The sequence below is a fragment of the Anas platyrhynchos genome, chromosome 11 (assembly GCF_047663525.1).
Source record: "Anas platyrhynchos isolate ZD024472 breed Pekin duck chromosome 11, IASCAAS_PekinDuck_T2T, whole genome shotgun sequence".
NCBI classification, from domain to species: Eukaryota; Metazoa; Chordata; class Aves; order Anseriformes; family Anatidae; genus Anas; species Anas platyrhynchos.
Window position 1 is genome coordinate 13,106,764 of NC_092597.1, and position 17,605 is coordinate 13,124,368.

Sequence of the window (17,605 nt, forward strand, 5' to 3'; positions counted from 1 at the left end):
GCTGTTTGCTGTGAGGGAGATCTGTACCATATGGTGCATGCGCGGGGATTTCATGGTACCTTTCAACTGTCTCACTGAGAATTCAGGATCTTTTATTCAAAGGGACAATGTCCAGTTGATTAAGCAGCAACAACTGACAAAGCTTAAAAAATTGCCTCTCATTGCAGCTCTTAACCTCCAGATTCCCCCAGCCAGTTCCTTCTTTAAAAAAAAAATAAATAATATCAGGCACTCATGCAGAACAGAACAAATGTAAAATGTTTAAAACTGCCAGCTTCCATGCCTCCTGCATGCGGAGCTGTGGGCACATGCTGTCCATGCTTGAGATGAGTGAGCAGCCATGAAAAAGTCGTCTGTTTGGGGGTTTATTTGTTATTTCTTCCCTCTGCAGTAATCATTCATTTCCTGCTGTTGAAAGGTGCCAGACTGGCAGTTCTGGAGGCTCCAGCCCTTTATTTATCTACAGCAGAGGAACAACCCATGCAGCAGCTGCCCTGTCTTCCCCAGTGCTGCCTTTTTATTATTTATATGGCAGGAGCAATGACAGATCAAGGCTCCATTGTGCTTGTGCTCTTCAGGTTCAAAAGGACAGACAGCTCCTTGTCCTGGAGAGCTCAGAGGTGCAGGCGAATCATCACCATTGGATGAAGTAGCTCAGCCACGGTGTCCTTGCAGGACAGTCTGAGAGCAGCAGATCTGAACCATGTTTCCTTATTCCTCACATACGTTTACCAGTCCTGCTTCCTGCTCTTTCCCACTTAAGTGGTTCAGTCTTCTTGCAGAGGGAGTGCTCGTTAGCCAAATGATCGTTGAGGATATGTTTATATGCATTGAAAGCTTGGGTGAAAACCACAGATCAAAGGGTGAGCCACCTCACGTTCTTCCTGCTTAGTCTGGGCACCTTTATTAGCTTCAGGGCTGAGGAGGAGGGGGAAGGATGTGTCCTGCAGGCAGGAGGACTCAGCGGAGTCTCCAGGAAGGATAGGATAGAAACTTTTTATTCAGAGCGTGGCTTTACCAGGCAAGGACTCATGCTGCAGTGCTTGTCTTCCCCTCCTTGTGAGCCTGTGAAGCTGGGAATTAAATTTGCCGTGTGTGATTTTTTTTTCAGCTTCTCATCTGCAGCTAAATCACTTTCAATTTTTCCATTTCTTAAAAGTGAAAAAAAAAATGGTGATCTCAGTGACTGTCTCAGAAATGGAATCTCAGGAAACTGGGATGGAGAACTGGAGAGATGGTTATCTGCCCCACCTAGAATTTAGGTGGCTTCCGTTCCAAAATTTGTACAGGAAAATGCCAGCCCCGAAATAGCTCATTTTTAGAACATTCAACAAAAAGAATTTTTGGAATCAGATAGTTTCTTCTCACACTAAGGTTCTGTCCTCTGATCTCGTGAGACTTCCAGATGTGTCACTGGGAGCCTGCTCCCTAGCTATGGATGTGGACGGCACGATTAGTGCACCGATTTCCTTGTAGTCTGATGTGAAGTGATGGGAGAGGCCACGAGTCAGGAAACAGCCAGAAAACAGTGGCCTGGGCTGCTCGCAGGCCTTGGTGCTGAGGTGCTGATGGTGCTTTTGCTCTCTGAGAGCTGTGCTGGGCAGGGCTGGGAGGCCCCGATGGCATCTGCCTGTGACAGAGTCCCCAGGGTGGATCTTGGGACGCTCAGTACGGACCTGGTCACAGCTGGGAAGGGATAAATGCACTGGGTGCACGACTGCCGGGACTGCCCACAGGAGCTAAAAAACTGGGATGGAACCACTGCGGGGAGAAAAGGAATCTTCTGAGGCTGCTGCATCCAAGGGGAGCTATTTGTAAGGTGTCGAATGCTTTGCAGGCTTGCTCCTTGAGTGTGCTGGTGCTGCTCATCCCTGCTCCAGAGTTTCCCACCTAGCCACTTGGCAGTCCATAAAGCCAGCTCCGACTCCAGTGCAGCAGGAAAAGAAGATTCATCACCTCCCATCTGCTTCCTAAAGTTTGATCCTCTTCCAGGGGATCTGTGAAGCATCTGGTGTTGCCAAAATCATATCAGGGGCTCGATAAATCCCTGGGTCCAGTTCATTTTGTTGTTTTCTATGTTTCCATCTTTCATCTTTAGCAATTGTAGCACTGACTCTGTGTGAGCCTTCTTTCTGAACGGGCTCTGACATGGCAGGGAAGGATGTCTGCAGTATTAATTGCTCAGCCCCAGTCTCAGGGGCCTTGGCGTTAGCTTCCCTACAGGGCACTTTATTAAAAAGGGAAACACTGGTGAGTCAGCTCCAGGGAGGCATATGTGCGGGCAGCAGCATCGCCCCACGACCCTCGCCTGGCAGCTCCTCATCAGAGAAATCTGAGCTCTGCTGAGACCTGAAAGCTGCTGGAAACACGTGGCTCACTCCCCTGGGTACGGCGCTCAACTGATAAACCCTGCGGGGAAGGCAAACATCCCCCTGTCAAATGCAGCGACCTTGCACGGGAAATACTGCTCATCTTCCCTTCTGCTCCCCTTTGAGCCTACCACCCCCACCCCTGCCACACTGTTGTTGTGTTGCTGAGAGAAAGGAAGAAGAGATGCCGGTGCAGCACATAGGGTGGAAGACAGAGCAATCCTGCATGGGGCTCCTGGCTGATTCCTAATTCCCCCCAAGGCTCTGGTGAGCAGCTCCTTCATACCCTCACTCAGCAGGCCTGCAAAGCTGCGTAGTAGTGTTGTGTTTTATAAACCTGTCAAGGAGCAGCTGCAAGGGTAGGGCTGCTCCGTGATGGTGTCAGCAATGTGACCCCTGCACGGGCAGTGCCCTCACCTGCTGGACCTGAACAGGGTGGGCAGAGCAGAATTGCTGATGGAAGGCTCCATTGATGATCCCAGAGAAGGCAAGGTGATAATGGTGTCCAAGTCCCATCCAGGGAGTCCAGTTAGGAGTGGCAAGACATGCAACCAGAGGCAGGGCTGGAGATGAGGCTAAAGCACGTGTCCAAGGCCCAGCCAAGGGACAGGGCTGGCAGAGGTACAGCCCTGACCGCTCTGACAAGGACTGGGTGCCCAGGCTGAGCTCCAGGAACAAGGTGTGCATGGGTGCGGGTCCTACACGAAGCTGATGGGCAGTGAAGACTTTGTGGTGCACCCGGAGCCCTGAGAGAATCTTCTCTTCTGTAAGGTAAAGGCCATACAAAACTTGCCCTGGAAACAAGCCTAGAACAGGCAGATGCTGTCCTGTGAGGTATGACCCTTCAGCTCCATCTCTGATCCCACTATTCCTGTCCCTTGTACCGGATCTGAAGGTCTGTTTCCCTGCCCAGCAGTTATGGTGTTGTCCAGGGGAGGGCAGTGATGCTCAGAGGCCTTATTTTGCAGCATGACCCAAGTGGTGGGCAGCAGTAAACCCGGAGTAACAGCTTGTGGCCAGCAAATATCACAGCTGGGACCAACAAGGGGTTCACAAAGAGTGCTCACACCCTGGTTGGCTGGGCTGGTGGTCTCAGACGTGAACCACATGTAACCTCCAGCTCATCTGGCTAGGGTGACAGCTGGAGGGGGAAAATACACTCGTTCACTACAGACAGACTCTTAATTCTGTGAAATGTCAGTGGTATAAGTCAGGCATTGCCTTGTGCCTGTGGACTGCGCCCCTACCCCAAGAGTTTGCCAGGACTTTTCTGTTTCCCCACTTCTCTCTCTTTAGTCCTCTCCTATGAGGGCTGGGCCAGGCACACTCACACATTCCTCAGATCCAGCAGCATCCTGTGAGACCCCGTCCTGTTTCTCTAGGTGCTTCTGTAAGGCACAGAGCCCCATGCTGCCTTTGAAGAGTTTCAGCTATGTGTTTCCAAGTATTCAGGGGTGGATCTGAGCAGAGGCGTTGAAGTCCAGACACTAATCCTAGAGAAATCCTTATGGTCCTACCAGCGTGGATGTTGAAAGCAAGCTAGTTTGAGAAACCACTTCAAAGTAACTTTAACTCCCGTTTGCAAACACTCTTAGTGCCTGGCATGTGTTTGAGATAACATCCCTCTTGACTATGCTCAAGCACAGATCTGTGGCTCCATTTTAGCTTGCTGTGAGATTTGGCAGAGGAGTCATTTTCTTTCTGCAGTTTCAAGGCCTCATTTACCTCCCCTAATGGATCTGTAGGGCAGCCCCCCCACTATAGGGACTGGTCTGATGGTGTACTGCCCCAGCAGAGGGGCAAGCTGTGTCAGTACAGGGCACTGTGATGCTGGTAAACTTGTGTCCACATCACATTTTGAACCAGTGCTGCTCATCTGACATAATTCTGTAGAAAACAAAAGGGTGTAGAGCAGGCCTGAAAGGTAAAGATACACTGAGACCTGTAAGCAGTCATCGTGTAGGCTGTGCCATGATGATCCAGCGCCCTTTACAGATGCTCAGAGAGCTCAGAGATCGTGTCCTGAAGGTAATTGCTTTGAAACGTTCCCCTTCATGGAAGTGCCTCCCTTTCAGCAGTCCTTGAGCTCTTCTCCCAGCAGGCCACACTGCTAGGGAATGCTGTAAACACTCCAGGTTTTCCTCCAGCTCTCGCCCCTCAGCCTGTCATTACTCAGCCAACTCCTCACTGCTGGGATCTGTAGAGTTCCCAGGGAGCCAGAAGTGTTTCTGCAGGCTGCTGGAGCTCACTGGTGTTGGGCATCAGGGGTTTGGATGACTAATTCCTTCCAAATGCTGGTCTCCTAGACCCAAAAGTTAGTTGGGAACTATTGTCTCCTATTTACTGAGGAGGGAACCAAATCCGGGGTGGTCCTGTGACTTGTCTGCTCCCTAACAGCAAGTTGCTGGAAGAATGGCTTTTAAAACTCAAACCTGCCTGATGCCCAGACTCTCCTCTTTGCTCACTCCTGGTCACTGAAGATACTGGCAGCCAATTTCCTGATGTTTCCAAATCCAGCTCAACCAATCTTTTTCTGTCTCCCCAAAGTTCCCTCTGGAATATCTGCTCAGCATTTCTTTTCTCGTTGCCCTCAATTCTGTTCCAGAGATGCTGCCCTGTTAAACTACTGCCACACTGAACTCAGGAGGCAGCAGCATTTCTGCAGTGCGGGTGAGAAGTGCCTGCATGGGAAAGGTATTTGCTTTGAGAACCTTCTGGCTAAGAAGAGAACTGGCCTGAGGGGGCAAGGGGAGAAGAACTCATGCGCTGTTCCATCAGGCCAAGTGCCCATCTCTGTCCTTTCTCTGCCAGACTCAACTGGTGGGTCCATAATAGAAGGGTGGGCTGGGGTGGGCTTACCCCCTGCGCCATGGGTTGCTGGGTTTTTGTCCTGAAACTGCCCTGTTCAACCAGGAGCATCAAATTGTTCAACTGATAGCCAAATCGTGCTTTTTCACGTCTTGCAGTTTGTATTTAGTGCTAGGACTGACTCTTATCTCCTCTCCTTGCTGTGCTCCTCTCAAGGAGCTGCATTCGGCCCTGTGCAGGCAGCAGAGCGCAAATTGTTTTTGATTCCCCTTTGGGAATCACACACTGGGGCAAGCCAACTGCATAGCCAGGAATAGAGACCCCAGTGGCCACATTGTCTGTTCTGAGGACTCGAAGGTAGTTTTTTCCAGCGCAGGAGGTGAACTGGTTCTGCTCTGTTAGGGAGGGGAGCCCAGACAGGCTGGCGCCAGGAGGGAGCAGTCCCTTCTGGGACCCTGGATGTGCTGCTGCTTCTGTGTCCGCTTCGCTGTCACTTGTGTTGCTTTGCCCTTCTTGTTGCAGTGTGAATCAGGCCTGTCTTGCATAACGTAACCAAATAGGGCTGAGGTAACACTACCGCCTGTCTTTGTCCACGTGCTTATCTCCTAACCAAGCGTGACCACTCTCTGGAGGCTCCAGCTCTTTGCCACAGCTCCCAGACAGCAACAGTACACTTTGGTTCTGTTCACTACCAGTAAGCTTACTGAAAAATTTCCATCAACATTAGTGACACCCAGAAAGCTGGTTTTTGTAGACAGGTCGTCAGCCATTCACCTGATTGTGATTAAATCCCTCCAGGGAGGCATCCAGCACTGCTGGTCACTGGTGCTGAGGCTGCTGCATCTCTCTGAAGGAGTTCCCAAAAGTATTGCTCATCTCTGCCAAGCCCCAAAGCAGGCCTGCTACACCATGACCTTCTAAGTTGCCATGGTGTATGTATCTGCACTGCTATATCCACAATGTTAGCACCTTCCTAGGAACAGAAAGAAGACTGATGAATGTACAGATTATGTGCTGTGATGAATGTCACCGTAGCAGCGGTATTTTTTCACATGCCTTGTAACAGCAGTGTGTGATGACAGTGCATTTACTTTACAAGGTTTTGTGGCAAGGACTTGCTAGCATATAATACCCACAGGACAGTAAATGTACCTTGTGCTGTTCCATGAACTCAAGCTAATCAGAATAGTCATGAAGCTTATGTTGTATTTTTCTCCCTTTACCATGATATAATTGCCAAGGTGCCTGTGCTGTTAGTTGCAGTGGGAGAGCACAGGGTGTCCAAAACAGGCCATTGACTTCAGCTGGCTTCTCACGGTGGTTTATTGCATTTCTCAAATGAGACCATTTGTTCAGCTCCCCGAAAAAAAGCCCAGTTTGACACTGCAAAGAACTCGGCTGTCTGGACATTATCATCTTAATTTTCTGCCCTTCCCATCTCTTCAGGTAATGACCAGAGATCCTGAACATTTCCTAAATTGCCAGGGAGTAAGTGATTTTCCCCACTTTAAGATCTTACTACTGGCAACCTTGCTCAGGCTCTCTTTTACCAGTTCTCTGAAAAATCCATTTCCCGGGGGAGTAACCATTTGCATCAGTCCCTTCTCCCACATGTGGGTCTCTTTGAAATTATCCCAGTGCATGATCCCATTTTATCCCAGGTTAGCAGAGTGTCAGTCTGGCTTCCTTTCTGAAAAGCCTTGCTGGAAAGAGCACATGGGACCTGTAAACCCCTGACCAAAGTCAGTTATTGTCAGATGGCTGAATTTAGGCTTTGTTTTTAAATCCAGTGTGCCCAACACTTCCAAGCCATCAAGGAATCAAATTGCTTGTTTAACATATAGGGGTGCTTTAAACATGGACTTTGGGGTCTAACATTAGGTATCCTTTTCTGAAATGTGTACATCTCCAAGAATGTCGTGTCCCACTGCTAAAGCTTTGTCTGTCTATCTGTCTCTTTAGAATGACTCCTGGGGGAAGCAGTATTCCTATGCGCTGTTCAAGGCAATGAGTCACATGCTCTGCATTGGGTACGGGCAGCAGGCGCCCGTTGGCATGTCAGATGTGTGGCTCACTATGCTGAGCATGATTGTCGGTGCCACCTGCTATGCCATGTTCATCGGCCATGCCACAGCCCTAATCCAGTCTCTGGACTCCTCACGGCGTCAGTACCAGGAGAAGGTAAGGACTGGGCTTTGCAACCCTTATGTGACCCAGGGGTGGTTTATGTGTTGTCTGGAGGAAGTCAGGGCTGTGAGTAACTCATGTGAGAGGCCAAAGGTCTGATGTCTTTGTCACCACAGCAGTTTACGGGTAATTTAATTTGTTTATCCAGACAGACCCGTGGAGGAAACAGATGTGGGATCAGAAGAATAATAGTAGGGCAACTGGGTGATTCTTTTTGTATCAGACTATCTTTTGAGATTGGCATTATCAATATCACTGGTATCTAAAATTAAAAGTCACTTTTTCCTTTCCGAGATCTTCTTCCAAATCCCAAGTAAACACTCAGAATGTGCAGCTTTGTTTAGCAAGCACTTCCTTTAAAAATATCCGGATTAATCTCTTCAGTGCTTGTGAGGGAAGCTACCTAACAAACCCCAAAGCACAGATCAAAGCTCAGGAGCACCAGTTAGGTTCCCCAGGTAGCTATCAAATTAATTGCACGGTGGTTGAATTGCATAATGTAGGGCATAGAGAGAAATGTCACCATTGATCAGGTTACCGCTGCAGTGGCAATAACGCCTGGTGGTGGCTTTAAGGTGATGCTGCAAATTTGTAAGAAGTTAAGGGGCAAACAGGGGCACTCACTGTGATACAAAAACTTATGGAACTGCCTCAATTCCTTCACTCTTTCCATGCCTGCAGTATATTGCTGTCTGTACAGTGGCATTTTGTCTTCTAAAGCAAAGGAGCTGCTGCTGCAGTGATGCTTTTCCTTCTAGGACATGGGCAGGAAAAGCTGCCTTCACCTTCTGGTTGAAACAGCAGGTCTGCACCTCCACGAAACAGGAGGGCTCACTGAAGAGTGACTGTGTGTAACTGAGAGCAAGGGCCTGGCTGGCTCAGAGGTGTTACAGTCAGGATCAGGTGAAGATTAAGAAGAGGAAGAATGAGGTGCTAGTACTATTCTGACCTTGCCTGGTGCAATTAGATTAGGTGAGAGGGTAGCTGGTGTTCAAGTCCATAAAGTACGGCTCATATGCACTGGCTTAAGAAAGGTGAGGTTTAAGTTGCTGCATGGAAGGGGGTGGGAGAAAGGCTTTATTAGGTGGCCTAGAGCAGGTCTGAGACACGGGGATTACAATGCAGGGCCACGGAAAGACCTTGCAGGAGGGCAGAGACTGAAAGCAAAGACCAGAGGGTGAATCATGCTTTTAGGATAGGGAAAATTTCAAACCTCAGCTTGAGCTAAAAGAAAAAGCCCAGGAGAAAAAGCGTGGAGGTCTGGGGTGCGTTTTGCCTCTGTTTTCCAGATTGGCTGGACTAAGGCTAATTGAGACTAAGGCATGCCAAAGAGAAGGACACTGCAGCACTAGGAATGCAAGCTGATAAAATCTGTGTATGCAGAATATTTATTCAAATGTGTTTGAAGTAGCATAGAAGTCAAGGACTGATTTGCAAATCCAGCCACCTGGTCAGCCTAGCCGCAGCCAAGTTTACACCTGCAGGACTGGGCAGCACGAATTTTTCCCCAGCCAGGTCTGAAGACAAGGGCAGAACTTGACCCTGGACGTTTGATTCCACTCAGTGCTCAGTGAAATCAGTCATCAGTAAGCCAGCAGAGACTGTAGCCAGGGTGTCAGAAGTGTGAAATGTTAAATAAAGCCTGATTAGAATGTGAAGAAGTGAATGAGAGGGTTAATAGATCCAGGAGAAAAGCTTTGTGATGAAAGCAGTGAGTAGAGGGTTTAACAAAGGGTGTATTTCATGTGTAGTGGTTATAGCAGGTTCATTTCCCAAGGTATTCTCCTAGGAACAAAGCCTCAGGGACTGAGTACATTCAATTTCCTCTTGCAAATGGGACAAATGATGGTCTAAAAACAAATATGTATTTACTTTCTGCATTCCTTAGCACTTGAATAGCCATGATTAAAATGAGGCTGCTTCGTGATTTGCAGCCCTGCAACTCAATTTAGTTCAGTCCTCTTGGGACAATGTGTCTGTTGAAGCATATTATAAGCAAAGAATCTCAACAAGTTGGCAGGGTCGACTGGGAGAAGCAGGCAGGAGTTTGGAGACTTCTGCCGAGTACCCCTTCGGGTGCAGACAGGGCTCTGCCTCTCACCTCAGCAGGCTGCAGAGATTTTTGCAGCTGTCCCAGGAGTAGCCAAAGAAAGGGGGTACAGTTGGGAGGGAGAGGAGCGGCAGAAATTACCATCGTAACAGGACAGAAGAGTATAGCTAGTAACTTTATTGGCAGGCTTTGTGTAACCTTCAAGACAACGTTTGGGAGGGAGTTTGTAGTGAAATTTCAGATTGGTCTGTGTCTCTGCCAAACAACTTGTTCTTCCCTTGTACAAACAGGGCTTCTGAGAAGAGGAATAAAAGACAAGATGTGCTGGCTGTTGGATTCAATAGCAGGCTTGTCACAGTAAACAGTACATGATTTAGCCCCATCTTTCACTCTTGATTGGATTCATTGAACATTTGGAGATACTATCCCTGTTCTGTCTAAATCCCCTTCTGTAGCATCTGAACTTCATGCTGTGCTGGTTTCTGCAAGGCAGGGAAGCCATACAAGGATCAGCGTGTTGGTAGGAAGCATGGAGATTTTGGAGAGGGAGGTTGAACCTTCCAAGACAATTTAGTGCCAAGGTTCCCAAGTACAAGCGGAGAGTCCCATGTGGCACAGAGCACTCACACCAGCTCAGGCACTGGAAGTGGCACAGCCATCATGTAAGTATGGCTCTGTGCCATCCTTAAAAAGCTCTGAGGCAGAATAGCTCTTTAGCTCTGGCACTGTGAAGTGGCTGTTTTATTTCCAGTCCCCAAGACAAAGCTAGAACAGACCTCTCTGTCCTGTCCTGCGTTGCACAGTGTGTTACACCCTAAATGACTTGCCTGTGGTCACACAGGGAGAGTCAGTGACAACAGGGTCAGAAGCTGACTCCTATCTCTGTAGTGCAGTCTAGTGTCTAGCTTCAAAATCTCTTTGCAGCCACGACTGGTATCCTTCCTCTTACGTGTGTATGATGGGAGAATATTACAAGTTCATCCTGAGGGGTTCTGATAGAAAAATCTTCCAAAGTCATGGAGTTAACATTTTATAACTGAATTGATCTGACAGCTCTGACCAGAGAGGGGAAGCCTTGCACACCTGGAGGCCTGTTTCGGCTGTTCTTGTATCAACTCACAACTTAGCATGTAGATTCATCATTGACTGCAAAATCATCGCGCAACCTGCAGTAACTGTGGCTCACAAGTACTTGGAAAGTACAAGAGTGGGAGAGTGCTTCCTGCTCAGGAGATGAGTAAACTAGTTGGATATGAAAGTTATTTTCATGCTTTTTGCAGGTTGCCCTATTAATTTCTTTCTCTAATCCTAAAGCTCAGCTGGATTAACATTTATGTCAAGTCACCACAAATACACACACACACACTCATTCTTCCCGGTAGGCGCTGTAACCTTGAGGCTTTTGGGAGCAGTGATTATGCTGCTGACTGCAGCCATGCTCCTCGGAACAAAGCAGAGAGAGACTCTGGGCTTTACTCTTCCATCGCAGCAGGATGCAGGCAGTGACGGGCATCCTGCAGAGAGGCTCGGCTCTCCCGCGTTATCTGCTCAGGTACATGCAGAAGAATGACTGATGACAAGTAGGAATTGCTGCTGTCAGCATTGCAGAGCCCGGCAAAGCTGTAATCTCTTCTGCCAGAGCCTCATCTCTGCTCAAGATCTGTCTGCTACACTGGTGTTCTCTCAAGCTCTCTGTTCTCCATATTCATTCCCCTGCTCCCCCTTCCCCCGAACAGTCTATCCAGTGCCTGTTGTTCTTAAAATACAGATTGAAACCGGGTAGATACTTACATATGCACAGCGTTGTTCCGAAGAAGCACCTGCTGCAGCACAATTGCAAAGGGTAACATTACAGAGAGAAGTGCTTTCCAAGTCCTGCAGAAGCACTCCTGATATCGTTTGTAGTTCCTGAAACAGCCCTGTTCAACCGCCAGCACCCTCATTCCTGCAACAGACTCATCCCATTCTCTGGCTGTCCACGCCAAAATGCACTTTGCTGTCCAACTCTCAACATTTCAATCCTTCTGTCATTGGCCTGAGCTCAGCAAAGAGGATTTTGATACTGGTAATTGGGGAAAGTGTAATAACTGTAAAGGCTGAAGCATACTGTCTGGAAAGTACAATCATTGTTGGAGGACAAAGCAGATGTTAGACCAATATTCATCAGGGCAGAAGTGGGAGACTATTGTCAGGCAACAGTTTGAACCAAGTGATGTTGTGTGATCCTTCCCACAGCATCCCTGTGGCACAGTACAGGTCAGGGTGATCTCAGCGTACTGGCTTGATGCCACTGGCCAGAGATGATGGTCTTCATCCCTCAGACTGTCAGGCACAAGTCGTCTCCCCAGAGAGCCACGCTAAGTCTGCAGCTTGAGTTATTCCCCTGAGAATGGAGGCAGTTCGGGGACTGGATCAGCCCTGCGGACTGAAGTTCGGTGCTCCAAAAACTGACAGAGCCAGAAGAGCACACACTGCCATTGTGCCTTACTGCTACAGAGGAGGCTGGGAAGCCATCTCCTGGGCTTAGTCAGGCCTTGCCCTTCCTTGGAGACCAGCAAGACAGAGTTTTATTACACAGCAGGTTTAAGAAGTGATTTTTTTCTCCTGGTATGTAATTAAACTGTGAAACTTAGTGCTACAGGGTGCTGCGGAGGCCCAAAGTTTAATGAGCCTTAGAATATTTAAATAAATTCACACAAGGAAAATCTTTCAAGTGTTACTGAATACTAAGATGCAGCCATAACCCCTGGCAGTGGGTATCCCTCATCCTCTTTTGTCAGAAGCTGGGAGGGTATGGCCAGGAGCTGGGCTGCCCTACGCCTCGTTTGTTCTTTCTCCTCTTCCTCAAGGCATCTGAAACTATCAGAGACAACACAGGCGAGAGGAGCCCTCAGCTCATCCTTTTTGTGTTTTTAAGCTGTTGGACTACACAGTTTTCTGAACGGGCTCCAAATGAACGTGTGCATGGAATTTGGTGCAGAGATCCTAGCTGGAGTCCTGGACAGGGTATAATCACATTAGCCTGGCAGCACGCCTTTGCTGATTAGCCCCCTTCCCTCCCCTCTAAGCAGAGCTAATTAACCCAAACGCAGCACTGCACCGAAGCTGTATTAATTCTTGTGGCTCCAGGGTTGGTTTAGCCAGGGCTACCTTGGGGATGACACAGCGCAGATATATGAAGATAACTCGTGTCAGCTGCTCTGCTGGTGTGGAGTTGGGCAAAGACTGCTGCTGTTCCTGCACGCACTCTGTCAGATGCGAGATTTCTTGTTCATTACCAACCTGGACAGGATTTGTAGTGTTATTCCCAAGACAACAGGTCACCAGCATTGGTGGTTCCTCAGGTGGTAGTCTCAGTTTCTTAGAGTCCAAAGGGGCAAGTGTCCCCCCCAGCTAGTGTCTCAGTTCTGGATGGTGGGAAGGCTGCAGGACTCCCTGACTCTTGTGGTAAGGTGTGTAAAGGAGAGGCTTGGGAGTGTGTAGCACTCCAGAAATTGAAGGTGTCTGGAAAATTTAATCAAATGCAAAATGTAATCAAATTTCCTCATTGGAAAAAAGTTTGGAGAGCCTTGCTTTATCCTGTTATGGTTGTGCTTGTTGCGTGTTACCTCAAGCCTGCTCAGAGATGGCCTGAGAACTGTTATGTCCCATGCTACCGTCAATCAAAGCATTTGGGATAGATAACAAGGCTTATAAATGATGTGCTTTACTGATTGCGTCTAGCTGCAAGGGCTGCTGATGTGTTCTGGGCTCGGTGTCTCAGGCAGTGCCTCTAGGTAGGTTCTTCTGTGATCAGGGCTGGGTTTTCTGGCAGCTGTGCAGGCCAGAGTCAGCAAGGGAAAGGAGCAAGCCTGGATGCAGCTCAGGATACCAGGAAGGGTCCAGCTTCCCCCCGTCATGGTAAAGAGTAGCTGGAATAGCAAGGGGTCCTTATCCCCACCTTTTTTTGCCAAAATTTGCAACCTGGTGTAAGTTGGCCATCCTTTGAGAGGGGATTTGGGCCAGGTGACCCCCAGGGGTTCCCTTCCAGCTTACATTGTTCTTTGTGACCCAAAGTCCCTGATTGCTTCAGGCAACAAGCAGTCAAGATTTGGTGAGAACGGCTGGCTCTGGATTGTGCATCCAGTGCTGCAAGACAGCCCTCCTCTTACGGACACCACATCCACCTTGATTTGAGAAGAATGTTTGTAAGAAATAGTCAATAGAGTGGTGCCAATAATAGTTCATTCAGTTCAGGGAGTCAACCGGAAAATCAGAAATTTGTGTCAATTGTTTTAAGGTTATTAAATCCTTTTCATAAAAGAATCCTGCATTGATTAAGGAACGTGGAAATGCTTTCTGAATGAAAACCCAATGGTTTCTTTCAAAAACATCTTGCAGTGGAAATTGCCTTCTCTTTATGGCTGTAACTCAACTGGGATCAAGTAGTTTTTTGGTTTTGCAGAAGAATATTTCATGGTGAACTTCCTTTTTCTTGAAAGTGTTTACCCAAGCTTTACTAAGAGAAGCTGTAAAACATCTTCTTGATACCTGTGCAGTGGTGATCAGTCGGCACGAAGCAGGCAGTTCAGTGCCCAGGTGGGAGTGTGTCCATCTTAGAGGCAGCAGCGCCCATACAGAGCATGTGGCTGGGTGAGGGGGATGAAGTGGAGGTGTATAGGCAGTGCCCTCTCCATGCTCAGCAGGCGAAGGAAGGATTTGTTGACATTTCCATGTCTTTGCAGCACGTTTTCACAGAAGGAAAAACAAAGCTGCCATGTAGTTTTGCTTTCTGTCAGCAGGTTTACGTAGGGAATTGGTCTTGGTTTGCTGTATCAGAGATACAGTAATTATAGCTAAGATTTTGACATCTTATTTCTGAGAGGAGAAACCAGACAAATAGTTTTATTCTTTAAGCAATGTCAAGCACAGCCTGGTCTGAGCGGTGTGTTCGTGCATGCACAAACACTGTGTGTTGTCACGGAAAGTGCTCTTGCCTCAGCAGCTCTTTGTATCCCAGTGTGGGATTTCAAACTTCATTATCAGTTTTGAAATTCATTTTGGCACTTGAACTGTAAATAAAAAAAGTAAATACATCATAACACGAAGAGCTAAGCCTCCCTGCTGAGCCACCTCTCCTGGCAAAAGGCTGCTCCCGGCAATACTGATTTCAAGCTCACAGACTCACTCTTCCCTTTTCCACATCTCTGGCCTTTGTCTGCTGGCAGATTTTACCTCATCTCTCTTGTCTTACTCTGCTGATGAAAGTAATGTTGTTTTCTTTTTCCCCATCACCCTTCAAGATAGGTGGATCCTGCGACATGGCCTGACGTCTCCAAAATATCCTGTTTCACAATGCTTGATGAATAATAAAAGATTCCTTGACCAGGTCCAAAAGTGCATGGTGCAGGGCAATATGCTTGGGCTAGGATGTGGCCTCAAGCACAGCGAGGCGTTCTCCTCAGGTGCCTTTCCCAGGCAGAAGTTGGTTGTGGAAAACGAGCTCTTTCCATGGCCATGACGTTAGGTTTGTATGCGGTACCTTGCCATGGTGTACAGGCTTAGACCTTAAGGCTGAGCACCTGTGAAAGTGGACAAACAGGGCATTGCCACAGCATTTAGATGTGAACAGGTTGATCCCAAGGTGCTTGGATCTGATTCCCTAGGACCCCTGAAGTTCTCAGATGTTTCCATTGCTTGCAGATGTTTCCATTGCTTGCAGCAAAGCAAGGCCGTGTCCCCCCATGGTGTGACTGCTGGCTCAGTGCTACGTGCTGAACGGCTCTGTCCCTGTGCTGGGTTTCCCTGGTTTGTGCTGGGGCCACTGCAGCACTGCAGCCGATGGGAGGAAGTAAACAACTGTTTCATCCATCAGGCTCATAATTGACCCTGCTCAGTCTGTTGACATGTCACAGCCCAGAAATGGGATTGTCTGAAGCATAATCCGTGCCTGAATAGGTACTGATTACCAGCAAGGGGAGGCAGCGACAGCGGCTCATCATTGCAGCCATCCTCAGTATAATCAATGTTGTATAGAAACTGGAAAAAAAGCTCCAAGAATTTTCTGCTGGAGTCTGTGGTATTCGTAACAGAGCAAGAGATAGAGAGCCTGATTCTACATAAAATAATACCTGAAGGTATCACTGCAGTGAAGCTAAAAGCTTTCCATGTATTTCAGCATGTAACATGCAACACCTGAAAATCATCCTCCTGTAGCAAATTGAGCTGGTGCTGCGGTGCCAAAAATAACCCAGTGTTTGGAAGGGCTCAGACCCAGGACAGCACAGAAGGCTTCTTGCAGAATGAAGACTGGATCTAGAGGAAGTGACCGAACAGAGTCCAAAGCTGAAGAGTAGACAGACATGGGTTTATGCAGAATCCTGCAGAATCCTGCAGCCTCATCCCTAGCACCATCCTCCTGCTGCCTGCAGGCCAAAGAAGATGGAAAGGGCAGCATATGCCTGCATACAGCACCCCTCAGGCACTTTCCCATCACTATGGACAGCATGGACATGTTCAGATGGCGTTTTATGACTTCCCTTGTTCTTGTTGGAAAACTGCAGGGCTGTGCTCAGGAGCACGAATGTGTATGTCAAGCCAACTACATTCCTAAGTGTTGGTAGGTCAAAATGTGACAGCCTGCACCAGGTACAGACAAACTATCAGGCAGAGAGCAAACTTCTATAGGCTAGGACTGATACTAAATATGCTCCAAGTTCTGCAAGTTCCCTTTGAAACCAGGAAAGATTGCGCCAGCAGTGTTGGAGTGGTGTTATTGTGTTACAGAAGTTCTGTTTTCTTCCTCTCTTTCTCCTCATTGCACTCCAGGAGAATGTACCTCAGCTACACTGAGTAGATCTCCTGGTCACAGAACAAATCTGGAGGGAGGGAATATAAATGACGTAGAAGACAAAAAACAGAACTCAGCATTTATTAGTTTTTGATGATTACTAAATGCTGGGGAGCTGACATTGCAGCACTGTTTTATTCCTAACCATATGTCAGATAAAATAAACAAAGATGCAACTGTGTCCCATCAAGACACTCCATCCGGTCAATCTTGTCATTTGATCTTTGCCCTTATGAAGCACAAATCCACTTAAGAGATCCACAGCATTGTCCATCATAGCTGCTTCCATGTATCTTAATGCAGTCTCACAGGATGTGCACTGCCATTCCCGTACAGCATTCGAAATGCTGTCAGAGCATCAGAACATTTCAGTTAATTGAAGATGCATTACTCTGCTCGATTCTCCTTTTCTTACACGAGTGCATCTCTGTTGATCTGCAGGAGTTTGGATGTGGAGACTGTGTGTGAGATTAAAGTCTTCCCTACAGCTGCCTCAGCCTATTTCTGGAAGGATGCAAGCAACACAGCTCTGTATAGGAAATGTATATTGATGTTCAGGCAAAAGGCAACTGGCATCCCAGGTCCTTTCATTGCAGTAGGTTATGTGTGTGTGCCCGTGTCGGTGAGCATACTGTGAAAGCGTGTAAGCGTGTTTGAATTAACTGAGTTGCAAAACTGGAAATCAGCATTTCTCTGCAGCTCTGCAGAGTGATGTCTGTGGACCAAAGAGGACTCGGAGAGGTGTCTGTGCCAGGGCTGGGGTGCAAGCAGCTCTTCTCAAATGCAGGATCTTTTTTACGTTCAGAAGTAGGGCAAGGAAGTAGCCCAGCTTTTCCAGACAGTGATTTATTACTGCCAAAGGAGGACTCATGACAGAGATCAAGGGTATGAAAGGAGTTAAAAATATTTTGTTCTCTTTGGAATGTGAGTGATGTGAGCTTTGCTGGAAGGGAGGGGAATGGGGAGACGACTAGGGAAAGCAGCAGGTTCTAGAAGGAAAAATACTCATCTAAATGGTTCCCTTTTGATATATTAATGCCTTCTTCAAGGGCTTATTCGAGGAAAAACAGACTTAAAGAAAATGAGTTAGGATTTAAATTGACTCAATTGTCTTCATAGAGATTTAAATAATTCCTAAATGAGTCTTTCCATTTGAACTCAGAGAGGCCACGAATCTCTGCACAGGTCCTCCAAGCACAGGTCAGACTGAGCATGTGGAGACAGGAGGGCTGGAATGCAAGGGAGAAGGGAGGCAAAAGGAGGCTGTCAGGCTATGGCTGGCCACGTCTGAAAGGCACCTGACAGGGAGCCAACTCCGTGGGCATCAAGTGGCTTTAGGGATGGGGTCTGCACCATCCGAAG

General features: G+C 47.8%; 1 protein-coding gene across 9 annotated transcripts in view; it reads left to right on the forward strand.

Annotated features, from left to right (window-relative positions):
* HCN4 (hyperpolarization activated cyclic nucleotide gated potassium channel 4) overlaps positions 1–17,605 on the forward strand; it is a 156,311-nt gene that overhangs the window by 104,364 nt on the left and 34,342 nt on the right. For 8 of the 9 annotated variants that reach the window (XM_038184865.2, XM_038184864.2, XM_072043372.1 and 5 more), the window contains one exon: positions 7,140–7,358. The exons of the other annotated variant lie outside the window; for it this stretch is intronic. In XM_038184865.2, coding sequence (XP_038040793.1) covers positions 7,140–7,358 — 219 coding nt within the window. The remainder of the gene's footprint in view (positions 1–7,139; positions 7,359–17,605) is intronic. 9 annotated transcript variants of the gene reach the window in all.